The 27896-nt window shown below is 40.4% G+C and overlaps 1 protein-coding gene across 6 annotated transcripts in view; it reads left to right on the plus strand.

Annotated features, from left to right (window-relative positions):
• Window positions 1-27896, plus strand: part of DOCK3 (dedicator of cytokinesis 3) — a 699272-nt gene that overhangs the window by 610413 nt on the left and 60963 nt on the right. For all 6 annotated transcript variants that reach the window (XM_031009748.3, XM_031009752.3, XM_031009749.3 and 3 more), the window contains exons 28-32: window positions 15593-15687; window positions 17364-17439; window positions 17833-17933; window positions 18201-18259; window positions 20355-20503. In XM_031009748.3, the coding sequence (XP_030865608.3) occupies window positions 15593-15687; window positions 17364-17439; window positions 17833-17933; window positions 18201-18259; window positions 20355-20503 (480 nt within the window). The remainder of the gene's footprint in view (window positions 1-15592; window positions 15688-17363; window positions 17440-17832; window positions 17934-18200; window positions 18260-20354; window positions 20504-27896) is intronic.

The raw sequence follows: 27896 nt of genomic DNA on the forward strand, positions 1-27896 counted from the left end.
ATAGAAAAAAAAATCCTAAAATGTGTATGGAATAAAAAAAGACCCCAAATAGCCAAAGCAACCTTAACCAAAAAGAACAAAGCTGGAGGCATCACCCTACCATATTTCAAAGCATATTACAAAACTATAGTGATCAAAACACCATGGTATTGGCATAAAAACAGACACATTGACCAATATAATAGGATAGCCCAGAAATAAACCCACACATCTACCATTAATTGATCTTTGACAAAGATGCCAAGAACACACAATGAAAAAAGGAGAGTCTCATCAATAAGTGATGTTAGGAAAATTGGATAAACATATACAGAAGAATGAAAGTAGACCTTTATCTCACCCCCCTATAGAAGAATCAACTGAAAATGGATTGAAGACCTGAAATGATAAAGCTACTAGAAGAAAACGTAGGGGAAAACCTATGATGTTGATCTAGGCAGGGATTTCTTGGATATGATCCCTAAAGCACTGGCAATGAAAATAAAAATAGAAAATGGGATTGCATCAAACTAAAAAGCTTCTTCACAGTGAAGAAAACAATAGAATGAAGAGAACACCTACAGATTGGGAGAAAATATTTGCAAGTTACATGTCAGATAAGGGACTAATATCCAAAATATACAAGGAACCTCGAGCTACTCAATAACAAGACTACAAATAACCCTATTTTTAAAATTGGCAAAGGACTTGAGTAGACATTTCTTAAAAGAAGACATCAGATATATGAAAAAATGCTCAACATTTCTAGTCATCAGAAAACACAAAGTAAAACCACAGTGAGATATCACGTCACATTTGTTAGATAAGCTGTAATCAAAAAGACGAAAGATAACTGTTGGTGAGGATATGGAGAAAAGGGAACTCTTGTACACTGTTAGTGATATTGTAAATACAGCCATTGTGGAAAACAGTATGAAGTTTTCTCAAACTAAAAATAGAATTACCATATAATCCAACAATTCCACTTCTGGGTATATACCCAGAGGAATTAAAATCAGTATGTCAAAGAGATATGTACACTCCCATGTTCATTGCAGTGTTATTCACAATAGTAGAGACATGGAAAAAACCTAAGTGTCTATCAGCAGATGAGTAGATTTTTAACACGTGGTATATATACACAGGCAACACTATTCAGCCTTAAAAGAAGTAGGAAATTTTGTCATTTCCAGCAACATGGATGAACCTGGAGGACATTATGTTAAGTGAAGTAAACCAGGAACAGACAAATATCATATGATCTCACTTATGTGTAGCATCTAAAAAAAATTGAACTCGAGGCTGGGCGCAGTAGCTCAAGCCTGTAATCCCAGCACTTTGGGAGGCCAAGGCAGGCGGATCATGAGGTCAGGAGATTGAGACCGTCCTGGCTAACATGGTGAAACCCAGTATCTACTAAAAATACAAAAAAAATAGCCAGGCGTGGTGGCAGGTACCTGTAGTCCCAGCTACTGGGGAGGCTGAGGCAGGAAGATGGCGTGAACCCAGGAGGCGGAGCTTGCAGTGAGCCAAGATCGCGCCACTGCACTCCAGCCTGGGCGACAGAGAGAGACTCTATCTCAAAAAAAAAAAAAAAAAAAAAATTGAACTCGAAAAGTAGATAGTAGAATGATGGTTACCAGAGGCTGGGGGTGGGGGCAGTAGATAGAGAAAGGGGAGACATTGGTCAGTGGGTGCAAAGTTTCAGTTCAGGTGTTCTGTTGCACAGCATGGTGACAATAGTTAATAATGGAGTGTATATTTCAAAATAGCTAAAACAGTATTTTCAGTGTTCTCACCACAAAAAAATGATATCTGAGGTGATGAATATGCTAATTAGCCCGATTTGTTCATTCCACAATGTATACATGTATCAACACATCAGATTGTGTTTAATAATTATATACAATTATTATTTGTCAATTAAAATAAAAATTTTTTAAATCGGTGTAATACACCCTTAAATGGTATAAAGGACAAAACCACATGATCATCTCAGTTAATGTCTTTAGTCCATTTTGTGTTTCTATAAAGGAATACCTGAGGCCGATTAGTTTATAAAGAAAAAGGGTTTATTTGGCTTACAATTCTAATGTCTGAAAAAGTTTAAGATTGGGTCTCTGGCGAAGGCCTCAGGCTGCTTCCACTCATGGCAGAAGGTGAAGGAGAGCCAGTGTGTGCAGAGATATCATGGTGAGAGAGAAAGCAAGAAAGAGGGGGAAGGTGCCAGGCTCTCTTTAACAACCAGCTGTCATGGGAACTAATAGAGCGAGAGCTCACTTTTCCCCAAGGGAAGGCATTTATCTATTCTTCATGGATCCACCCCTATGGCCCAAACACCTCCCATTATGTTCTACCTCCAACATTGGGGATGAGATTTCAACATGAGGTTTTGAGGGGACATATCCAAACCATAGCAAATGTAGAAAAAGCATTTAAAAAAATCCGCCAAAAATTTGGTATTTGTTTTGTAATAAAATCACTGAACAAACTAAAAATAGAAGCAAACTTCTTCAACCTTATAAAGGGCATCTATGAAAAACACACACCTAACATCATACTTCATAACAAAAGATTAATTTCTTTCTCCTAAGATCAGGAACAAGGGCAAGATGTGTGCTCTAGCCATTTTTATTTATTATACTGGAGAGTCTAGCTGGGGCAATAAGGCATTGGGGGGTGGGGGGTAATCCTTGAGATTAGAAAGGAAGAAGTGAAACTATCTCTATTCACAGATGACCTGATTCTTTTTTTTAGGAGGTGAGGTATTCTGTCCTCCAGGCTGGAGTACACTGGCACGATCATAGCTCACTGCAGCTTCAAACTCCTGGGCTCAAGTGATCCTTCTGCCTCAGCCTCCCAAGTAGCTGGAACTACAGGCACTGACAACTATGCCTGGCTAACTTTTTAAATTTTTCTTAAGAGATGGAGTCTCACTATGTTGCTCAAGCTAACTTGATTTTATATACAGAAAATTCTAAGGCATCCACAGGAAAATTATCAAAAGTTACAAACAAGTTCAAGATTTCAGGACATAAGATCAATATCCAAAAATCTATAGTTCTTTACACCAGCAATAAATGATTCAAAAACTGAAATTAAGAAAAAATCCCAGTTACAATATCATCAAAATGAATAAAAAAGAACTTCCAGCTGCATTTTTGCAGAGATTGACAGTCTGAGCCTTCAATTCATGTAGAAATATTGGGGACTCAGCCAAAACAACCTGGAAAAAGAACAAAATTGAAAGATTCACAGTTCCCATTTTCAAAACTTACTACAAAGTAACAGTAATCAAGATTTGTACTAACATAAAGATAGATACGTAGATCAACAAAACTGGAGAATCCAAAAATAAACTCTTACTTAAATTGGTTTTTTTTTTTTTTTTGAGATGGAGTCTTGCTCTGTTGCCCGGGCTGGAGTGCAGTGGTGCGATCTCGGCTCACTGCAAGCTCTGCCTCCTGGGTTCACCCCATTCTCCTGCCTCAGCCTCTTGAGTAGCTGGGACTACAGGTGCCCGCCACCATGCCCGGCTATTTTTTTGTATTTTTAGTAGAGATGGGGTTTCACTGTGTTAGCCAGGATGGTCTCGATCTCCTGACCTTGTGATCCGCCCGCCTTGGCCTCCCAAAGTAAATTGATTTTTTGTAATACTGCCAAGATAATTCAGTAAGGAAAGAAGTGTCTTTTCAACAAATGGTTCTGGGACAACTTAATATCCACATGTAGGGCCAGGTGCAGTGGCTCACACCTGTAATCCCAGCACTTTGGGAGTCTGAGGCAGGCAGATCACCTGAGGTCAGGAGTTCGAGACCACCCTGGCCAACATGGGGAAACCCGTCTTTACTAAAAATTTAAAAATTAGCCAGGCATGGTGGCAGGCACTTGTAATCCCAGCTACTCAGGAGGCTGAGGCATGAGAATCGCTTGAATCCAGGAGGCAGAGGTTGCAGTGAGCTGAGATCGTGCCACTGCACTCCAGCCTGGAGGATAGAGTGAGACTCTGTCTCAAAAAAAAAAAAAAATTCCACATGTAAAAGAATGATATTGCACCTCTACCTTATAGTATTTACAAAATTAACTTGGAATGGATTTTAGACCTAAATGTAAAAGCTAAAACTATGAAACTCTTGGAAGAAAACGTTGTATATCTTGTTGCGTTAAGCAGTGGTTTCGTAGATATAACACCAAAGTGCAAACAACAAAAGAAAAAAATAGGTAAGTTAGACTTCATCACACAAAGTTAAAAATTTTTGTGCTTCAAAGGCTACCATCAAGATAACCCACAGAATGGGAGAGAATATTTGCAAATCATACATCTAGTAAACACCTTGTGGTCTAGAATATATTCAAAAAGACACTTACTACTCAAAGATAGAAAACTCAATTTAAAAATGGGCAAAAGATTTGAATAGACATTTCCCCAGAGAAGACAGACACATAGCCAATATGCACAAGAAAAGATACTCCACATTATTACTCATTAAGGAAATGTAAATTAAATCTACAAGATAGCACTTCACACTGAGAGTAGATATAACAGGCCAGGCATGGTAGCTCATACCTGTAATCCTAGCACTTTGGGAGGTCAAGTCAGGAGGCATTAAGTCAGGAGTTGGAGACAAACCTAGGCAATAGAGCAAGACCCTGTCTTTACAAAAAAAATAATAATAATAATAATTTTTTTTTTTAGTTAGTTGAGTGTAGTGGTGCATGCCTGTAGTCCCAGTTTAGTCCCAGCTAAATTTGTTGAGACTTTCTTTACTTAAGAGACTGAGGCAGGAGGATCCCTTGAGTTCAGGAGTCGATGCTACAGTGAACTATGATTGTGCCACTGCACTCCAGCCTGGGCAACAGAGTGAGACCCCATCTCAAAAACAAAAAAAAGAGTAGATATAATGAAGAAGACAAATATTGGTATTAATTCTTTAAACATTTCATAGATTTTAGTAGTGAAACCATCTTGTCCTAGAATTTTCTTTGTGAAAACGTTTCACTTGTGGATCTTTCACTTGTGAATAGGTATACTCAGATTTTCTATTTCTTCATGAATGAACTTTGGTAGCTTGTAACTTCCTAAGAATTTGTCAGTTTGTCAGTTTCATCTAGGTTATATAATTTGTTGGCATGCATTTGTTCATACTAGAACCATGTAATCCTTTCTGATTTTATAACATTGGTAATGATGTCACTTCTTTTGTTCCTAATTTGACTAATTTGAGTTCTCTTTTTCTTTCTTGGTCAATGCAGCTAAAAGTTTGTTCATCTTGTTGATCTTTTCAAAGAACCAATTTTTTAAATTTTAATTTTGATTTTAAGTTCTAGGGTATATGTGCAGGATGTGCATGTTTGTTACATAGGTAAATGTGTGCCATGGTGGTTTCCTGCACCTATCAACCCATTACCTAGGTATTAAGCCCAGCACGCATTAGCTATTTCTCATAATGCTCTCCCTCCCCCCACCTCACTCCCCAACGCCCCAGTCTATGTTGTTTTCCTCCCCGTGTCCATGTGATCTCATTGTTCGGCACCCACTTATAAGTGAGAACATACAGTATTTGGTTTTCTGTTCCTGTGTTAGTTTGCTGAGGATAATGGCTTCCAGCTCCATCCATGTCCCTGCAAAGGACATGATTTCATTCCTTTTTATGGCTGCATAGTATTCCATGGTGTATATGTAACCCATTTTCTTTATCCAGTGTATTGTTGATGGGCATTTATGTTGATTCCATGTCTTTGCTATTGTGAACAGTGCTGCAATGAACATACAAGTGCATGTATCTTTGTAATATGTAATAGAATGATTTATAATCCTTTGGGTATATACCCAGTAATAGGATTGCTGGGCCAAATGGTATTTTTGCTTCTAGGTCTTTGAGGAATCACCACACTGTCTTCCACAATGGTTGAACTAATTTACATTCCCACCAACAGTGTAAAAGCATTCCCATTTCTCTACAGCCTCACCAGCATCTGTTGTTTCTTGACATTTTTAATAATTGTCATTCTGACTGGCGTGAGATGCTGTATCATTGTGGTTTTCATTTGCATTTCTCTAATGATCAGTGATGTTCAGCTTTTTTTCACGTGTTTATGGGCCGCATATGTGTCTTCTTTTGAGAAGTGTCTGTTCATCTCCTTTGCCCACTTTTTAATGGGGTTGTTTTTCTTGTAAGTTTGTTTAAGTTATTTGTAGATTCTGGATATTAGACCTTTGTCAGATGGATAGATTGCAGAAATTTTCTCCCATTCTATAGATTGTCTGTTTACTCTGATGTTAGTTTCTTTTGCTGTGCAGAAGCTCTTTAGTTTAATTAGATCCCATTTGTCAATTTCTGCTTTTGATGAAATTGCTTTTGATGTTTTTATCATAAAATCTTTGCTGGTGCCTATGTCCTGAATGGTATTGCCTAGATTTTCTTCTAGGGTTTTTATAGTTTTGGGTTTGACATTTAAGTCTTTGATCCATCTTCAGTTAATTTTTATATAAAGTGTAAGGAAGGTGTCCAGCTTCAATTTTCTGCATATGGCTAGCCAGTTTACCCAGCACCATTTATTAAATAGGGAATCCTTTCCCTGTTGCTTTTGTCAAGTTTGTTGAAGATCGGATGGTTGTAGATATGCAGTCTTATTTCTGAGATCACTATTCTGTTCCATTGGTCTATGTGTTTGTTTTGGTACCACTACCATGTTGTTTTGGTTACTGTAGCCTTGTAGTATTGTTTGAAGTCAGGTAGTGTGATGCATACAGTTTTGTTCTTTTTGCTTAGGATTATCTTGGCTATACGGGCTCTTTTTTGGTTCCATATGACTTTTAAAGTAGTTTTTTCTAATTCTGTGAAGAATGTCAATGGTAGTTTAATGGGAATAGCATTGAATCTATAAATTACTTTGGGCAGCATGGCCATTTTCACAATATTGATTCTTCCTATCCATGAGCATGGGATGTTTTTCCATTTGTTTGTGTCCTCTCTGAGTTCCTTGAGCAGTGGTTTGTAGTTCTTCTTGAAGAAGTCCTTACTTCCCTTGTTAGCTGTATTCCTAGGTATTTTATTCTCTTTGTAGCAGTTGTGAATGGGAGTTCATTCATGATTTGGCTCTCTCCTTGGGTGTGTATGAATGCTTGTGATTTTTGTGCATTGATTTTGTATCCTGAGACTTTGCTGAAGTTGCTTATCAGCTTAATGAGCTTTTAGACTGAGACAATGGGGTTTTCTAGATATAGAATCATGTCATCTGCAAACAGAGACAGTTTGACTTCTTCACTTCCTATTTGAATACCCTTTATTTGTTTCTCTTGCCTGATTGCCCTGGCCAGAACTTCCAGTACTACGTTGAATAGGAGTGGTGAGAGAGGGCATCCTTGTCTTGTGCCGGTTTTCAAGGGGAATGCTTCCAGCTTTTGCCCATTCAGTATGATATTGGCTGTGGGTTTGTCATAAATGCCACTTATTATTTTGCAATGTATTCCATCAATACCTAGTTTATTGAGAATTTTTTATCATGAAAGGATGTTGAATTTTATCAAAGGTCTTTTCTACATCTATTGAGATAATCATGTTGTTTTTATCTTTTGCTCTGTTTATGTGCTGAATTACCTTTATTGATTTGTGTATGGTGAACCAGCCTTGCATCCCAGGGATGAAGCCAACCTGATCATGGTAGATAAGCTGTTTGATGTGCTGGTGGATTTGGTTTGCCAGTATTTTATTGAGGACTTTTGCACCAATGTTCATCAGGGATATTGGCCTGAAGTTTTCTTTTTCTTATTGTATCTCTACCAGGTTTTAGTATCAGGATGATGCTGGCCTCATAAAATGAGTTAGGGAGAAGTCCATCCTTTTCAGTTGCTTGGAATAATTTCAGAAGAAATGGTACCAGCTCCTCTTTATACCTCTGGTAGAATTCAGCTGTGAATCCATCTGGTCCTGGGCTTTTTTGGTTAGTAGGCTGTTTATTACTGCCTCAGTTTCAGAGCTTTTTATTGTTCTGTTCAGGGATTCAACTTCTTCCTGGTTTAGTCTTGGGAGGCTGTACGTGTCCAGGAATTTATCCATTTCTTCTAGATTTTCTAATTTACATGCCTAAAGGTGTTAATAGTATTTTCTGATGGTTGTTTGTATTTCTGCAGGATCAGTGGTGATATCCCCTTTGTCATTTTTATTGTGTCTATTTGATTCTTCTCTCTTTTCTTCTTTATTAATCTAGCTAGCAGTCCATTTATGTTATTAATTTTTTCAAAAAGCCAGATCCTGGATTCATTGATTTTTTTTTTTGAAGGCTTTTTCATGTCTCTATCTCCTTTAGTTCTGCTCTCATCTTGGATATTTCCTGTCTTCTGCTAGCTTTTGGGTTTCTTTGCTCTTGGTTCTCTAGTTCTTTTAGTTGTGATATTAGAAAGATTTATTTGAGATCTTTCTAGCTTTTTGATGTGGGCATTTAGTGCTATAAATTTCCCTCTTAACACTTTTTTAGCTGCATCCCAGAGATTCTGGTACATTATTTCTTTGTTCCCATTGGTTTCAAATAACTTCTTGATTTTGGTTTTAAATAACTTCTTGATTTCTGCCTTACTTTCATTATTTACCCAGGAGTCACTCAGGAGCAGGTTGTTCAATTTCAGTGTAGTTGTGTGGTTTTGAGTGAGTTTCTTAATCTTGAGTTCTAATTGATAGCACTGTGTTCTGAGATCCTGTTTGTTATTATTTCATTTCTTTTGCATTCACTGAGGAGTGTTTTACTTCCAATTATGTTATCAATTTTAGAGTAAGTGCCATGTGGTGCCAAGAAGAATGTATATTCTGTTGTTTTTGGGTGGAGAGTTCTGTAGATACCAGGTCCACGTGATCCAGAGCAGAGTTCAAATCCTGAATATCCTTATTAATTTTCTGTCCCAGTGATCTGTCTAATATTGACAGTGGAGTGTTAAAGTCTCCCACTATTATTGTGTGTGGGAGTCTAAGTCTCTTTATAGGTCTTTAACAACTTGTTTTATCAATCTGGGTGCTTCTGTATTGGATGCATATATATTTAGGATAGCCCTTCTTGTTGCATTGATCCCTTTACCACTGTGTAATGCCCTTCTTTATCTTTTTTTGTCTTTGTTGGTTTAAAGTCTGTTTTGTCACAAACTAGGATTGCAACCCCTGCTTTTTTCTGCTTTCCATTTGCTCGGTAAATTTTTCTCCATCCCTTTATTTTGAGCCTACGTGTGTCTTTGCACATGAGATGGGTCTCTCGAATACAGCACACCAATGGGTCTTGACTCTTTATACAGTTTGCCATTCTGTGTCTTTTAATTGGGGCATTTAGCCTATTTACATTTATGGTTAATATTGTTATGTGTGAATTTGATTCTGTTATGATGCTAGCTGATTATTTTGCAGACTTGTTGATGTAGTTGCTTCATAGTGTCATTGGCCTTTGTACTTTTTTTTTGCAGTGACTAGTAATGTTTTCCTTTCCATATTTGGTGCTTCCTTCAGGAGTTCTTGCAAGGCAGGCCTGGTGGTGACAAATTCCCTCCTCATTTGGTTGTCTGAAAAGGATTTTATTTCTCCTTCACTTATGAAGCTTCGTTTGGCCAGATATGAAACTCTGGGCTGGAAATTCTTTTCTTTAAGAATGTTGAATATTGGCCCCCAATCTCTTCTGGCTTATAGGGTTTCTGCTGAAAGGTCTGCTGTTAGTCTGATGGGCTTCCCTTTGTAGGTGACCTCCTGGCCTTTCTGTCTGGCTGCCCTTAACATTTTTTCCTTCATTTCAACCTTGGAGAATCTGATGATTATGTGTCTTGGGGTTGATCTTCTTGTGGAGTATCTTACTGGGGTTCTCTGGATTTCCTGAATTTGAATGTTGGCCTGTCTTATTAGGTTGGGGAAGTTCTCCTGGGTGATATCCTGAAGTATGTTTTTCAACTTGGTTCTGTTCTCCCTGTCTCTTTCAGGTACCCCCATCAGTCGTAGGTTCAGTCTTTTTACATATTCTCATAGCTTTTGTTTGTTCCTTTTCATTATTTTTTCTCTAATCTTGTCTTGCCTTATTTCAGCAAGATAGTCTTCAAGCTCTGAAATTATTTTCTCTGCTTGGTCTGTTCGGTTATTGATACTTGTGTTTACACTGTGAAGTTCTCATGTTGTATTTTCAGCTCTGTGAGGCAATTTATGTTCCTCTCTAAACTGGCTCTTCTGGTTAACAGCTCCTGTAATGTTTTATCATGGTTCTTAGCTTCTTTGCATTGAGTTAGAACATGCTCCTTTAGCTCAGAGAAGTTTGTTATTACGCACCTTCTGAAGCCTACTTCTGTCAATTCATTCATCTCAGCCTCTGCCCAGTTCTTTGCCCTTGCTGGAGAGGTATTGCAATCATTTGGAGGAGAAGAGACATTCTGCCTTTTTGAGTTTTCAGTGTTTTTTCACTGATTCTTTCTCATCTTCATGAGTTTGTCTAGCTTCAATCTTTGAGGCTGCTGACCTTTGGATAGGGTTTTTGTGGGGACTTTTTTGTTGATGCTGTTGTTGTTGCTTTCTGTTTGTTTTTCTTTCAACAATTAGGCCCCTTTTTGTAGGGCTGCTCTGGTTTGCCGAGGGTTCACTCCAGACCCTATTCACCTGGGTCCCTCCCACACCCAGAGGTGTCACCTGAGGAGGCTGCAGAACAGCAAAGATAGCTGCCTGCTTCTTCCTCTGAGATCTCTGTCCCTGAGAGGCACTGACCTGATGCCAGCGGGAATGCTCCTATATAAGGTGTCTGGCAACCCTTATTGGAGGGTCTGACCCAGTCAGGGGGCACGGAATCTGGGACCCACTTAATGAAGCACTCTGGCTGCCCCTTGGCAGAGGGGGTGTGCTGTGCTGGGGGGAATCCCACTTGTCTGGGCTGCCTGTATTCCTTAGAGCTAGCAGGGGGAAAGACTAAGTCTGCTGATCTGCGGAGACCATAGCCGCAGGTCTCCGCAGCCCCTCAATCCCAGGGAGATCAAAGTTCTGTCCCTAAACCCCTGGCTGGAGTTGCTGAAATTCCTGCAGGGAGGCCCCACCCACTGAGGAAGAATGGGTCAGGGTCCGACCTAAAGTGGCAGCCTGGCCACAGTCTGCCACAGCCAGTGTGGCAGTTTGGATCCAAACCGTCCGGTTTCCCCAGCACCAGCAGGGGAAAAACTGAAGACTGGAGCTACAGTGATGGCTGCTGCCCCTCTCCCAGTGAGCTAATCATCTTAGGCAGCAGGCAGCCATAGTGATGCCTGCTGCCCCTCTCCTGGGAAGCTCATTCGTCTTAGGCAGCAGGCAGCTATAGTGATGATGACCTCCCCTCCCCCTCAGGATGATGACCTCCCCTCCCCCTCCTCCCCTGCTCAGTTGTCATAGACAGCAGGCAGCTGCAGTGATGGCTGCCAGCCCTCACTTGGGGGGAACTCAGTTGTCTTAGCCTCCAGCTGAGTGGCCGCTGAGAATCTGCACAGCTGTGTGCTTGGGATCCAAGGTCCTGGTGGCGTAGGCTCACAAGTAGGATCTCCTGATCTATGGGTTGCACAGATCTGTGGAAAAAGCATGGTTTCCCAGTCTGGGTAGCACGATCCCTCACTGCCTCCCTTGGCTGGTGGTGGGGGGCCCCCTTACCCCATGTGGCCCCCAGGTGAGCCATCGCACCACCCTGCTTTTCCTCACTTTCCGTGGGTCATGCCAACCACCTAGTCAGTCCCAGTGAGAGAACCTAGATACCTTGGTTGCCACTGCAGAGTTCACTCACCGTTTTGGTTCTTCTCTGTGGGACCCTCCAACTGCAGCTGTTGCTAGCTGGCCATCCTCACCCCTCTGATTTTAGTTCTTTTAAATTTATTGGGACTTTCTTATGGCCTAACATATGATCTATCCTAGAGAAGGGAATGCACATATTTTTCCTTCTATGTGCATTTGAGGAAAACGTGTGTATTTTGTTGTTAGATGGAGTGTTCTATAGACGTGTGTTAGAGCTAGTTTATAATATTGCTCAAGTTTTTTATTTCTTTGCTGATCTTCTGTCTAGTTGTTCTGACTGTTAGTGGTATATCAAAGTCTTCAACTATTGTTGAATTGTCTACTGTTACTTTCCATTCTGTCAGTTTTTGCATTATATATTTTGAGGCTGTGCTTTTAGGTTGCATATATGTTTATAATTACGACTTCCAGACATAACTGACCCCTTTATCATTATAAAAATATCCTTCTTTGTCTCTAACAAAAATTTTTGTCTTAATGTCTATATTGTCTGATGTTAATATAGCCATACTAGTTCTCGTTTGGGTACTATTTTCATGGTATATATTTTTCCATTCTTTTACTTTCAATGTATTTGTGCATTTGAATCTAAAGTGTGTACCTTGTAGATATAGTTTGATCATATTTTTAAATTAATTTTTCCCAACTCCGTCTTTTAGTTGGAGTGTTTAATTAATTTATGTTTACTGTAACTGCCAATAAAGGTAATTGGTAGGTTTTACACCTGCCATTTTGCTATGTGCTTTATATAGGTCTTATGCCAACTTTGTTCCTCTATTCCTCCATTACTGCCTTCTTTTGTGTTAAATGTATTTAGTATGCCATTTTAATTCCCTCAGTGTGTGTGTGTCTGTGTGTGTGTGTGTTTATTATAGGGCAGGTCTACAAATAGAAAAATTCTCTCTGTTTTTACCTGAGAATGTCTTGATTTCTTTTTCTTTTTCTTTTTTTTTTTTTTTTTTTTTTTTTTTGAGACAGGGTCTTGCCCTGTCACACAGGCTGGGGTGCTGTGGCACAATCATAGCTCACTGCCACCACAGTCTTCCCAGGCTCAAGCGATTCTCCCACCTCAGTCTCCCAAGTTGTTGGGACTACATGTGCACACCACCACACCAGCTAGTTTTTCTCTTTTTTTTTTTTTTAATTCATTGTTGTAGAGATGGGGTCTCGCTATGTTGCTCAGGCTAGTATCAAGTTCCTGGGCTCAAGCAATCCTCCCATCTCAGCCTCTCAAAGTGCTAGGATTACAGACATGAGCCACTGTGCTTTGCAGTTTCTTTAGTTTTGAATGGTAGTTTTGCTGGCTATAGGATTCTTTGTTGATGGTCTTTCATTTCAGACTTTGAATATTTCTGCTGTCTGCCTTCTGGCCTCCACTATATCTGATGATGTCACCTGTTCATATTATTGAGGGTTGTTTGTTGTTTTTCTCTTGTTGCTTTCAAGATTCTCTTTATTTTTGGCTTTTGACACTTTTGATTCTAATGTGGCTATATGTGAATCTCTTCGATTTTATCCCCTGTAGAGTTTGTTGAGCTTCTTGGCTGTGTAAAGATTTTTTCATCAATTTTGGAAAGTTTTTGCCCATTATTTCTTCCCATTTCTCTTTCTCTTTTCCTTCTGGCGTTACCACTGTGTGTGTGTTTATACCCTTAATGATGCCCCACAGGTATCTGAGGCTCTGTTCATTTGTCTTCATTCTTTTTTCTTTTTGTTTTTCCTACTTGAGATAATCTCAGTTAACTTGGCTTCAAATTTGCTGATTCTTCTGCTAGCTCAGATCTGCTGCTGAGCCCCTTTAGTGAATTTTTCATTTCAGTTATTGTATTCTTCAATCCTAGAATTTATATTTAGTGTACTTTAAGTAATTTCTACCCTTTTTGTTGGCATCCTCTATTTGGTGAGTCATTGTTCTTACACTTTCCTTTAATTCTTTAAGTGTGATTTCCTTCGTTTCTTTGTTTAAAGTATTTTCCAAGCAAGTCCAATGTTTGAGCTACCTCAGGAAAAGTTTTTATTTACTTCTTTTTGCCCGTGTATGGGCCATACTTTCCTATTTTTTTATATCTTATAATATTTTGTTGAAAACTGGACATTTTAATTAATTTGGCAACTCTGGAAATCAGATCCCTTCCCCACATCCCCAGGGCTTGTTATTGTTGCTCTTTATTGCTTTATGTTGTTGATGATGCTTGTTTCTTTTTTTAGTGACATTATTGGACTCATTGCTTTTTGGGGTCTTTTTAGACAGGGTCTTGCTGTATTGCTCAGGCTGTAATACAGTGATGTGATCAGAGCTCACTACAGCCTTGCCTGGACTCAAGAAATCCTCCCACTTCAACCTGCTGAGTAGCTTGGACTACAGGCATGCACCACCACATGCAGCTAATTTTTTAATTTTTTGTAAAGATGAGGATCTTGCTATGTTTCCCAAGCTGGTTCCAAACTCCTGACCTCAAGTGATCCTGTTGCCTCAGCCTCCCAAAGCACTGGGATTACAGGTGTGAGCCACCATGCCTGGACCCATTCTTTAATATCTGTATTTTTTAACTATATGCAGTCACTAAAGTCTCCATGCAGTTAGTTAATGATCAGCTAATAACTGAACAGAGATTTTCTTAAATGCTTTAAATCAATAACTCTCCGCATTTTGTAAAGGGTTTTTTTTATATGTATGTGTTGGGGCTCACTGTCATTGCTCCAGCACTTTTCAGTTCAGCCATAGCCTTCACTTCCTGCTTGCCCAGAGCCTCAAGGTCAGCACAGGTGAGAGATTAGGCCTTCTCAGGCTTTCCCTAGGAATGTGCACAGCCCTGCACTCATGTGTGGCCTTCTAGATTCCCAGGAATATGTCAGAGCTTTTCAAGGCCCCCTATGGATATTTCATTCTGCAGATTTTCCTTATAATTTTTTTTTTTTAGCCATTCTCTGGTTTGCCCGAAATTACATGGCTGCTTCATGCAGCTGGGATGTTAAATTATATGGTTTTTTTTTTTTTTTTTTTCCTCTCCAACAAATGGTATAGAGTTTTCCTCACTGAGTGAGCTCTGAGTCAGGTTAAATTAAGACAAGCCCTATGAATGGAGCTTTTCCAGGAAGCTGCCAAGCAGGTCAAATAATAATTCTGGGGGGTCGGGACTTTTTGTAGGAGTTCCAAAAACATTCTGTCCCTTCTAATGGCTGCTAGGCTCTGGTTTTCATGACTTTCATGATTCTACAGCAGCTTGTTTTTAAGGCTACTGTGGAGGTGGGAGGGGAAGGGAATAGTGCAAGTTAAAAATGCAACAAAACTCATTGTTATTATTCATCCATTTTTCTTGAGTAAACATTTCTTGGATTGTCACAAACCTTTGGTTAACCAGTATTAGCCACCCCATTGCTTTCATGGACAAGCAGATTTTCAGAGGTCTTTACTCTGCCATTCCTAAAGTACCTCTCCCATCATCATGTTCTTAGTATCCAAAAAAGCATGTTCTTACAATCAAACGCTCAGGGGCCATGCCCCAGAAAATGAAGCCCATGGACTCAGTTGGACACCAGTTTGGCTAGACCTTAGTCTGTCCCATGCTTTGGGCTTTGTGGGTATAAAGTGGGTATAGAGCTGCTTTGGGCACTGTGGGTATAGAGCTACCTCTGTTCTGCCCAGTTTGGGTCTGCTTCCATCTGGCCTGTGAGAGTACCCCAGAACTCACTCTCATGTAGCCCTCTAAGAGAGAAACAACTCACAGAGAGAACCAGATCTAACTCGTTGGTCCCACCCATTGTCATGATCTAGTGGCGGCCAGGAGTGGCCTATTGAGGAGATGCATATTGTGGTGGTGGTGTCTCTCACATCAGCTTTCCTCTGCTGTCAGGAATTTCTGCTGAAGATTTTTTGCGTGTTCCGGAACCTGATGAAGATGAGTGTCTTCCCTCGGGACTGGATGGTAATGAGACTGCTCACAAGCAAGTGAGTATGGAAGGGCTCTATATCAGCATCACTGAGCTGTTCTCAGACTAAGAAGAGTATGTGTATTTCAGAGAGGGAGCACATGAGCAAGACAAATAAAGGCCAGGGCCATGGGAACAGAGAGGAGAGGGCAAATGAGAAAAACATTTTTGTGCTTAGTAGATGATGGCACAGTAAGGATAGAGAAGAAAATTTTCAGGATGTGAAATATAATATCCAGAGAAGGGTTCTTCCTTGAGGAAGGCCTGCTCAGTGGCCCACTGGCCTCTGCTGCCCTGTAGGTTTGGGCATTATCCCAAGCCTTCTTCTCAGTTGGAATTGTGTTGTCTACCAGGCAGTGCTTGCCTCCCATAGACAGTGCCAGTTATCCACCTGAGACCTGGCTGCAAGGCTCTGACCACTTCTGATTACTGACATAGAATTTACTCTAAAGATAATCCTAACCTGACTGCCTCATTTATATTTCTAGCTTGTGCTTCCTCCTGGCAAACCAGACAAATGATGCATGTGGTAAGGGGCTGGCTCATCTGATCTCTCTCTATTCAGCAGAAGGCTACTTGGCCTCCACACTCTAGCCCATTGCCTCCTCCCACTGATCTGCCTTTTATATTGACATATAAAATACAGTGAAAGTGTCTGTTAGATATATTAGCAAGATACTAGCATGGTCTTTCCACTTTACACCTTTTATAAGCGCTGTAACTTTTTCCAAAATACAAATGTTTTATAAAGAATAGAAGGATGATTGTAAACAAAGTTGCACAGATACTTCCTCAAATAGTGACTTTTCCATTTGAATCTTTCTTGTTTCTATCTCTTAGCTCCATTCAGAGCACTTCAGGCTCCCCAGCTTGTCCTGCAAGAGCAGCTTTTTCTTTCAAAGCTTTGACCCTTTAAATTTTTCACCCCCTCTAGTGGTGGACTAGTCTTTCTAATGCACTGTTTTTGTCATGTTCTTCTGCATCTAAGCAGAGGTGGCCACTGTTAGATGTAAGTCTCTTTGCCAGGTAGCCAAGGCCCTATGTAATGAAACATACTGTCCCACTAGACTTCCTCTCCACTTCACTCTCTTGTTCCAGCAGGACAGCCTCCCATTGTCCCTTCTATGTGCCCAGGCTAAGATTGAGAGTGATTACTCAAGCTAGACCAAAAGAGCTGAATTCAAATGACACATAGATGAAAATAATAGTATATGACAAAAGCAAAGATTTATTAACTATATAAACCCCTGTTATCAGTATAATAATAAAATTATGTTCTAAATCCTACAAAGTGATCATAATATCTCTTGATTACCCAGAGGTCCCCAAAATACTAGAACTACTCTGAACTGGGAGAAACCTTAAAGAACCATCGATCTCCTACCACCTTTTATAGGCAGGGAAAATGAGACCCAGAGAGAAGTATGAAGGCCAGGTAATGACAGAACTAGGTCTAGAACCCACTGATGTCCTGTGCTGTCCTGCCAACTGTGGGGCATTTCTCCAAGACTGGTTTTCTGTAGAGATTTTTTCTATAGAGTTTGTACCATTTTCTCTTTCCTTTATAGTCACATCTTACATGGGAACAAATTGTACTCAAGAAGTTTGCACACAGGCTCTAGACAGCTGATACCAAGCCATCAGATGCCATTGTTAGTCTTTTAATTCTGCCAATGCCTTGTTTCCTTACTGCAGTATTATAGTCACTACTGTCCAGTACCTGTCCTCTGCACTGCACAAGAATTTCACAGAGACTGACTTTGACTTTAAGGTAGGCACTCCTGAAATCCATCACTATTATTGCAATAACCTTAGAAAGCCAAAACCAAGCTCACTTGTTTTTTGCTTTATTAATAGATTCATAGTATCAAACAGCTTCCAAGCCTGATGATGATTAGAATATGACCTGGGATACCCCTGTTGGAAGTGTTGGTAGCCAAACTCCATGAGTATGCTTTCTAGTCCAGAATCAACACAATTGGCTTCAGAAGGAGTTAACGGGGGAAAAAAGAAAAATTCTTGTTTGCAAAGATATTTAAAAGGGAAAAAAATGAGGATCTTAAGATTGTAAAATGGGTTCTATGCTACATGCATGTATTTAGTAACTCTCCCTACAAGATTAAGTTCTTAGACTGTCACATTTTCTCTTTCTCTGTCTGTCTAGGTGTGGAATTCTTATTTTAGCCTGGCAGTTCTATTCATAAATCAGCCAAGCCTTCAGCTAGAAATTATCACCTCAGCCAAAAGGAAGAAGATTCTAGATAAGTAAGATAAACATCTTATATTCATCTCCTTACCACTTGGCCAGATAGGGCTATGTTTCGTTGAGAGTTCTTTCAGAGGTCCACAAGGTTCTCAGCTGGGTGGTTTCCCAGGGGCCCATGTGTGGGAGTTCAGTCGAGAGCCCAAAGGCTTAGAGCATTGGGAAGCATTAGAAACAAACAGTGCTGAAGTACTGGCCTCATGGGTTTGCAGCCCTATCCTCCTGAACCTTCTCCCACTAACGGTTGGCTCCTGTGTTACTATTCTTAGGTATGGGGACATGCGTGTAATGATGGCCTATGAACTGTTCAGCATGTGGCAGAATTTGGGTAGGTTTTTTCTCCCTATTCTTCCCTTCTATATATTGCATAGCCAAATAGAAAGTAGCAAGACTAATAACGTCTCCCAGGCTTTATGAATGTTAATTCAGACCCAAGAGATCCTTACATATCTTTCACATAACACCTCAGATGGATGGTGTAGCACATGTGCATAAAGCCCTTGGCAAGGAGAGTTTGTCTGAGAAATAAGACCTCAGTAATACATATGCCAAATCCCTTTTTTTAGGAACTAAAGTCAAAAGAAAAAAAAGAAAAGGAGGGCTGTAGTTTTTTCCAATTTGAGAACCCATTCCTATAAGATCTTCCATGCTCTTCACTTCCCAGTCTGGATGTTGCAGGCTCAAAAGCTTAGATCTGAGATACCCAGTACATGAGCAAAGGTGGCTATTAATTTTAATAAAGATTGAAACATTTATTGGATCTCTGGTATTCATGCATCCAGATCAGATACTTGACACCAGTTGCATGGAGTAACATATAAGAAGAGAACTGCAACCTCTGGGTGAGATCAGTTTTGGCTTCCCTTCTTTGCACAGCTTCTGCTTTGAATGCTTTGAAAATAGCCACTGCTTTGAATCTAAATTTGTCAGATCAGTGTTTTTGGTAGAATTTCTGGGTTGCCCTGGTGACTGAGTGGGCCATCCTGTGATATTGTAGAGTTCTGAGTGGCCTGTCAAGATGAACTTGACTATTATTATTTCAAGTGAAGTCTGCTTTCAGCTGAGCTCATGGTTCTGAAGCTGTAGGAATGAATGATGGTCATAAAATCTCCAGTCCTCTGTTAACCATCCCCACCACTAACCTAGAGGCAGCAAGTAGGATATGAAGTATTTCTGCCGGCGAGAGGGCCTTCTATTCATGAGTGGGGATGCATTTCCCCAATCAGACTTTCCAACACTCTGGTTCCCTGTATCCAGCACAGTTTGGAAATGGACTTTAACCCAAAGTTGACTCTGAAATTCCCAGGAATGCAAGAGACTGGCTACTGTGCCAAGTACCAAAATTGGAATATGCTGAACCAGCCTCAGGGCGAAACATTTGCTTCTTAGACAGGTTTTCAAAATGGAATTTTTTTTAATGCCAGATTTGCCTGATAAAGCCTTTTCTGCCTCATTTCTTTTGGTGGAAATGACATTCTCTGGTCCCCAAGAAATGGTTTTACTTGGCCGTAGCATTCATTGCACAGACCCACAGTTTATCTCCTCCTTAGTCTCTGAAGGACTGAGAGCAGAGCTCTGAAAGATGGTTCACTCTGTTTTACCATTGCAAGGAAAAGAAAAATCCTATCCCACCATCCACAGGACTGTCTCTGGCTTCTGGTAACATACCCTAGATGGCACACCAATGAGAGGGAAACCCACATCACACACTTACCATGGAAATGCTTCATTAAGGAAGTTGAGGGTTGAGCTGAGCCAAGTAGGTGTAATGGCACCATCAGAAATGCAATATGAACACAAAGGGAGTTCAGGGTGGGTAAAGAGAGAATCTCTAAGCCAGCCTTTTAGGGTGGGGCTGTGCAGGAGACTCCTGCTAGCTCAGGAGGAGGACTTCTTTGGCATACATGAACATAGGCAGTGTAAAAATCCATGGACTTATTAGACCTCTGGTGGCTAGACCAGGGACTGGATATCCTCATCACTTAAATGTCTCTGGGCTAGAGCTAGAAACTCCAAGGAGAGTGCATTGTATTTAAGCAGAAATATTGGGTTTTTCTTGTTAAATAAACACTGTGAATAGACCATCTGACACTCATAGGTTACTCAGAAACCTATTCTGTCTAGAGTAGCAAACTCTGTTCCTTCATCTCAGAGAGATTTTCAGGTAGTTTGTGGGACCTGTCAGGAAATTCTTTGGAAAAGCAGTTTTGTGACTGTTGCGCATTTGCTTTCACTGGGCTAGGCCAACTTTATCCATAAACTCTAAAAAGTTGAGGGAGAGTACCTCAGAAAACCATAGGGGAGAGCTTGCTTTGCTCTCAGAAGCTTCCAGTATGGATTGTAGCATGTGTTGTGGCCCCATTTGGGAATCTTCCATGGAAGGAGCAAAGCAGGCATAAACTAATTTGGGTTTTGTTTTTCAGGTGAACATAAGATCCACTTTATTCCGGGAATGATTGGTCCTTTTCTGGGTGTGACACTGGTCCCACAGCCAGAAGTACGGAATATCATGATTCCCATCTTTCATGACATGATGGACTGGGAGCAGAGAAAAAATGGCAACTTCAAACAGGTAAGACACCTGGCAGTGTTCGGGGTATTCTCTGGAATGGATCCCTTCTGCTTAGGCAGGTGGCCTAGATGACCAAGCCATGATTCTAGTGGGGATGGGCTGTAGTTTGGCTAATTTGAATCCTGTTCAAGGGTTTTCCCTTACTTGCTGGCCAAAATTGATTTGTGGATTTTCTTCATGAAGTTAGAGGCCAGAAAATAATGAGGCCAGGAAAGAATGAACATCACTATAACTTTCTGATCAAGGAATGATTGAGACTGTAGCCTCCCAGTTTCAATCATGATAGGGCCCTGGGAGTGTGATGTCATTCCTTTACCGAGGATTTTCACTGTATAATCCAGGCATTTCTAGGGCTGCAGCCCAGACCAGATGACTTCTCATGGCTCAGGGTAGCCCAGCATTTTATAGACTACTGCACAGAGGGGTTGGTCCAGGAGATACAGGCCCCTTGGCTTCCAACTGAGTGGCTTCAGGCTGTCCTCCTGTGTAGTTCTTTTGCCACCACTAAGTGTAGGAGATGGCCCCTGCCTTTATATCTGTAGCTCCAGGGGATAGTACCAGGACCAATAGGGGCTAATGATGAGGAAGCCAATTTTAGCTAATCAAATAAATAACTTGCTAACAGCAAAAACTGTCCACTGTAAGCAGGCCTGCTTTGGGAGATAGAGATTTTCTCTCTTGGCAGATGATCTTCAAGCAGAAGCTCCCAGGAAACCTCTAGGGGAATTTTCTGTATTGGCTTGGGAATTGTACCAGTTCCCACTAAGCTCCTTCCGAGCCTGTGATTCTGGGATGAACCAGTGGTCTTAGAATAGGTGACTGTAACAGTGAGAAGTAGACCAGGCAAACAGTAATTTTTAAATATTTATTTATTTTTAAATTTACATAGAGTAAAATGTATTCTTCTTGATTTACAGTTCTATGTGTTTTGGCAAATGCATAGTCGTGTAACCACTACCACAATCAAGAGTTTTTGAATACTTAAAAATTCAGTCTTGCTGTCTATTTGTAGTCAAACCCTTCCCCTGTTCTTAACAAATGCAACCATAGGTCTGTTCTTCATCACTATAGTTGTGCCTTTTCTAGACTGTCATATAAATGGAATCAAGCAAAGTGCAGCCTTTTGAGACTGGCCCCTTTCACTTAGCATAATGCTTTGAGAAATTCATCCATGTCACTGCATGTATCAGTAGCTTTTCTATGCTGAGTAGTATTTAGTTCATTCATTCACCATTTGAAAGACATTTGGGTTATTTCCTTTTTTGTGGATTATAAATAAAGCTACTAAAAACATTTCTTTACAGGTTTTTGTATGCATATAAGCTTTCATTTTTCTTGAGTGAATACTTAGGAATAGGATTGTTGGGCCTTGTGACAAATGTGTAATTAGCTTTTGAAGAGGTTCTCAAACTCTTTTCTAAAATAGCTGTACCATTTTGAAGTCCCAGCAGCAGTATATAATCGATTGCTCCGCATACTAACCAGTACTTAGTATTATCTGTTCGTTTGTTTTAGCCATTCTAATAGGTGTGTAGTTGTATATCATTGTGGTTTTCATTTCTATTTCCCTAGTGACTAATGATGTTGAGCATCTTTTCATGTGCTTATATACCATCTTTATGTTTCTTTGGTAAAATGGGTTCAAAGCTTTTGTTCATTTTCATTTGAGTTGCTGCTTTCCTTATTGTTGAATTGTAGGGTTCTTTATATATTCTGCATGTAAGTCCTTTGTTGAGCATATGATTTACAGATATTTTCTGCAAATCTTTAGCTTATCTTTTCATTTACTAAACAATATCTTTCTTAGAACAAAAGTTTTTAATTTTTATGAAGTCCAATTTGTCAATGTTTTTCTTTTATAGATCATGCTTTTGGGGTCATACCCCAAGAACTTTTTCTTAACATAGGGCCACAAAAATTTTTCTCCTGTCTTTTCTTCTAGAAGTTTTATAATTTTACATTTTAAATTTAGATCTATGATCTGTTTTGAGTTGATCTCTGTATAAGGTATGAAGGATGGATCAGGTTCTTTTTTTTATTTTGCAACAAGATGTCCAATTATTCCAGCATCTTTTGTTGAAAAGAGTATCCTTTCTTCAGTTGTCTTTCTGCCTTGGTCAAAAATCAATTGCCAAAAAAAAAGAAAAACAAATGGGTTTGGACAAGGAGAAGCTTAAAAAAAAGAAAAAGAAAAAGAACTTTGAAACTTTGTATTCAAAGTTAGGAGGAGTAAGCTTTAGTGAGCTATTGCACCATGTGGTAACTATAGTTAATAATAATGTATTGTACAAAAATTAGCCAGGCGTGGTGCCACGTGCCTGTAGTCCCAGCTAATCAGGAGGCTGAGGCAGGGGAATCACTTGAACCCGGGAGGTGGAAGTTGCAGTGAGCCAAGATCGCACCACTGCACTCCAGCCTAGGCAACAGAGCGAGACTCCATCACAAAATAATAATAATAATAATAATGTATATTTAAAAATTGCTAAAAGAGTAGACTTTAAATGTTCTCATTGCAAAAAAAAAATTAGGTGAGGTGACAGATATGTTAATTAGCTTGATTTAATCATTTCACAATGTATACATATATCAAAACATCATATTGTACTCCATAAATAGATATAATTATTGTCACTTAAAACTACTTAAAAAATCAATTGACCATATTTGTGTGAATCTCTTTCTAGACTCTAGTCCTTCCGTAGATCAGTATGTTTATTCTTTCATCAATACCACGCTATCTTATTATAGTAGCTTTATAGTTAGTCTTAAAACCACATGGTGTGAGTCTGTCTTCCAGTTTTGTTCTTTTTTTTTCAGTATTGTGTTAGCTATCTAATTCTTTTTCCTTTTTTAAATAAATTTAGAATCAGCATGTCGATATCTATAACATTCCTGCTGAGATTTTGACTGGGATTGCAGTGATTCTATAAATCAAATTGGGGGCCGGGCACAGTGGCTATGCCTGTAATCCCGGCACTTTGGGAGGCCAAGGCAGGTGGAACATTTGAGATCAGGAATTTGAGAGCAGCCTGGCCAACACAGTGAAACCCCATCTCTACTAAAAACATAAAAATTGACTGGGCGTGGTGGCAGGTGCCTGTAATCCCAGCTACTTAGGAGGCTGAGGCAGGAGAATTGCTTGAACCCGGGAAAGGGAGATTTCAGTGAGCTGAGATCGCACCACTGCACACCAGTCTGGGCAATAGAGCAAGACTCTGTCTCAAAAAAATTATATATATATCAAATTGGGAAGAATTTATGTCTTAATAGTCAATGAAAACAGTATATCTTTCCATTTATTTAGGTGTTCTTTTATTTCTTTCATCAGTGTTTTGTATACAGATCTTACACATATGTTATTAGATTTATATGTATTTCCTGTTTTTTGGTGCTCTTCTAAATAATTCCATGCAACTGAATGATGTTGATTCCTTGAAAAAATTTTAGACTCCCTTTATTGTCAAGTATGCAGCATTTCAAAAAATTGTTCTACATGAACTTGAAAACAATGGGTATTCTGCGGGTGAGGGAGTAAAACTTATGTTTATCTAGTAGCTCAAGCTCCTTAATTATATTGTTTGAACTTCTGTAGCCTTAATAATGCTTTGCTACTTGATCCATTGGTTTTAAGAAAGTTCAATTAAAATGTTCCACTTTGTTTATATAAATATATAAATGATTGCAATTTTTAAATTTTGTTTTATTTTTGTTTCTAGGATATAGAAATTCAACTGATTTTTATATATTAACATTATATCCTGTACCCTTGCTAAATTTACTTATTAGTTCTGGAAGCTTTTTTGCAGATTCCTTGGGATTTTCTATTTAGACAATCATGTCATCTGAGAATAGAGTTTTATTTCTTCCTTTCTACTCTATATATCTCTTATTTTTCTTGCCGTATCACATCAGCCAGAACCTCCAGGATGATGTTAAATAAGAGCAATGAGAAACTTGCTTTGTTCTTAGGAGAAAGTATTCACCAGTGTTTTACCAGTGAATATGATACTATCCTTATGTGCTTCTCCTATTAAACAAATAAATAAATATGATGCTAGCTCTAAGTTTTTTATAGATTATTTTTATCATGGGTAAATAGTATTTAAGATGAAACAATTTGGGAGTGTGTAGCTCTAATGCCTCCAGGTCTTTGGGAAATAATAACTTCAAACAAAAAAGGAACTGTTACTTTTCTGTATTGTTACAACTTGTGCCTTCTAAATGTGCAAAATGCACAACACCTGATTTAAAAAAAAAAAAACCCAGTTACCAAGAGGTGGATGACATTGCAGAGCTATGCAATGGCTCTGAGTCAGCTGAAGATGAGGCTGGGTTACATTCCACCATCACTAACACTGACCAGCCTAAAAATACTTTTTCTAATTATAGAACAATATTTATTTAATGTAGAAAAATTTTAAATGCAATAGTGGGCCAGATGTGGTGGCTCACACCGGTAATCCCAGCACTTTTGGAGGCTGAGGCGGGTGGATCACAAGGTCAAGAGATCCAGACCATCCCGGCCAACATGGTGAAACCCCGTCTCTACTAAAACTACAAAAATTAGCTGGGCTTGGTGGTGTGTGCCTGTAGTCCTAGCTACTCAAGAGGCTGAGGCAGGATAATCACTTGAACCTGGGAGGTGGAGTTTGTAGTGAGCTGAGACTGCACCACTGCACTTCACCCTGGTGACAGAGCGAGACTCCATCTCAAAAAAAAAAAAAAAAAAAAACAATAGCTATAATGAAAAATTTTAACCCATAATCCTACCATTGTTAAGAACTTGGAGAGGAGGCAGTTTATGTCTTTTTTCTTCTCAATACATAGGCTTTTTTTAACTTAGAAAATTAAATTGTTAGAGGGCCGGCAAGATGGCCAAATAGGAACAGCTCTGGTCTGCAGCTCCCGAGATCAACACAGAAGGCGGGTGATTCCTGCATTTCCAGCTGAGGTACCCAGCTCATCTCACTGGGACTGGTTGAACAGTGGGTGCAGCCCACAGAGGGCGAGCCAAAGCAGGGTGGGGCGTCACCTCTCCCGGGAAGCACAAGGGTTTGGGGAATTCCCTTCCCTAGCCAAGAGAAGCCATGAGGGACTGTGAACTGTGCAATCCAGCCCAGATACTGCACTTTCCCCATGGTCTTCGCCACCCACACACCAGGAGATTCCCTCCAGTGCCTATGCCACCAGGGCCCTGGGTTTCAAGCACAAAACGAGGTGGCCGTTTGGGCAGACACCAAGCTAGCTGCAGGAGTTTTGTTTTTGTTTTTGTTTTTTTTCATACCCCAGGGCACCTGGAACGCCAGTGAGACAGAACCCTTCACTCCCCTGGAAAGGGGGCTAAAGCCAGGGAGCCAAGGGGTCTGGCTTGGTGCATCCCACCCCCACAGAGCCCAGCAAGCTAAGATCCACTGGCTTGAAATTCTCGCTGCCAGCACAGCAGTCCGAGATCGACCTGGGACACTCGAGCCTGGTTGGGAGAGGGGCTTCTGCCATTGCTGAGGCTTGAGTAGGCAGTTTTACCCTCACAGTGGAAACAAAGCCACCAGGAAGTTCGAACTGGGTGGAGCCCACCGCAGCTCAGCAAGGCTGCTGTGGCCAGAATGCCTCTCTAGATTCCTCCTCTCTGGGCAAGGCATCTCTGAAAAAAAGGCAGCAGCCCCAGTCAGGGGCTTATAGATAAAACCCCCATCTCCCTGGGACAGAGCACCTGGGGGAAGGAGCAGCTGTGGGCACAGCTTCAGCAGACTTAAACGTCCCTGCCTGACGGCTCTGAAGAGAGCAGCGAATCTCCCACCATAGTGTTTGAGCTCTGCTAAGGGTCAGACTGCCTCCTCAAGTGGGTCTCTGACCCCCATGTCTCCTGACTGGGAGACATCTCTCAGTAGGGGCCAACAGATACCTCATACAGGAGAGCTCTGGCTGGCATCTGGTGGGTGCCCTTCTGGGATGAAGCTTCCAGAGGAATGAACAGGCAGCAGTCTTTTCTGTTCTGCAGCCTCCACTGGTGATACCCAGGCAAACAGCGTCTGGAGTGGACGTCAGCAAACTCCAGCAGACCTGCAGCAGAGGGGCCTGACAGAAGAAAAACTAACAAACAGAAAGGAATAGCATCAACATCAACAAAAAGGACGTCCACACAGAGACCTCATCTGAAGGTCACGAATATCAAAGACCAACGGTAGATAAATCCACGAAGACGGAGAGAAAACACTGCAAAAAGGATGAAAATTCCAAAAACCAGAATGCCTCTTCTCTTCCAGAGGATCACAACTCCTAGCCAGCAAGGGAACAAACCTGGACGGAAAATGAATTTGACGAATTGACAGAAGTAGGCTTCGGAAGGTGGGTAATAACAAACTCCTCCAAGCTAAAGGAGCATGTTCTAACCTAATGCAAGGAAGCCAAGAACCTTGAAAAAGGTTAGACGAATTGCTAACTGGAATAACCAGTTTAGAGAAGAACATAAATGACCTGATGGAGCTGAAAAACACAGCACGAGAACTATATGAAGCATGCACAAGTATCAATAGCCAAATTGATCAAGCGGAAGAAAGAATATCAGAGATTGAAGATCAACTTAATAAAATAAAGCAAGAAGACAAGATTAGAGAAAAAAGAATGAAAAGGAATGAACAAAGCCTCCAAGAGATGTGGGACTTTGTGAAAGACCAAATATACGTTTGATTGGCATACCTGAAAGTGACAGGGAGAATGGAACCAAGTTGGAAAACACTCTTCAGGATATTATCCAGCAGAACTTCCCCAACCTAGCAAGACAGGCCAACATTCAAATTCAGGAAATCCAGAGAATGCCACAAATATACTCCTCGAGAAGAGAAACCCAAAGACACATAATCGTCAGATTCACCAAGGTTGAAATGAAGGGAAAAATGTTAAGGGCAGCCAGAGAGAAAGGTCAGGTTACCCACAAGGGGAAGCCCATCAGACTAACAGTGGATCTCTCTGCAGAAACCCTACAAGCCAGAAAAGCCGGAAGAGAGTGGGAGCCAATATTCAACATTCTTTTGTTTTTGTTTTTGTTTTGTTTTGAGATGGAGTCTTGCTTGGTCGCCCAGGCTGGAGTGCAGTGGTGCAATCTCGGCTCACTGCAAGTTCTGCCTCCTGGGTTCATGCCATTCTCCTGCCTCAGCCTCCAGAGAAGCTGGGACTACAGGTGCCTGCTACTATGCCCGGCTAATTTTTTTGTATTTTTAGCAGAGACGGAGTTTCACCATGTTAGCCAGGATGGTCTCGATCTCCTGACCTCATGATCTGCCCACCTCAGCCTCCCAAAATGCTAGGATTACAGGCATGAGCCACCACAACCAGCCAACATTCTTAAAGAAAAGAATTTTCAAGAATTTCATATCCAGCCAAACTAAGCTTCATA

Source organism: Gorilla gorilla, chromosome 2 (genome assembly GCF_029281585.2).
Source record: "Gorilla gorilla gorilla isolate KB3781 chromosome 2, NHGRI_mGorGor1-v2.1_pri, whole genome shotgun sequence".
In the NCBI taxonomy this organism is placed as follows: domain Eukaryota; kingdom Metazoa; phylum Chordata; class Mammalia; order Primates; family Hominidae; genus Gorilla; species Gorilla gorilla.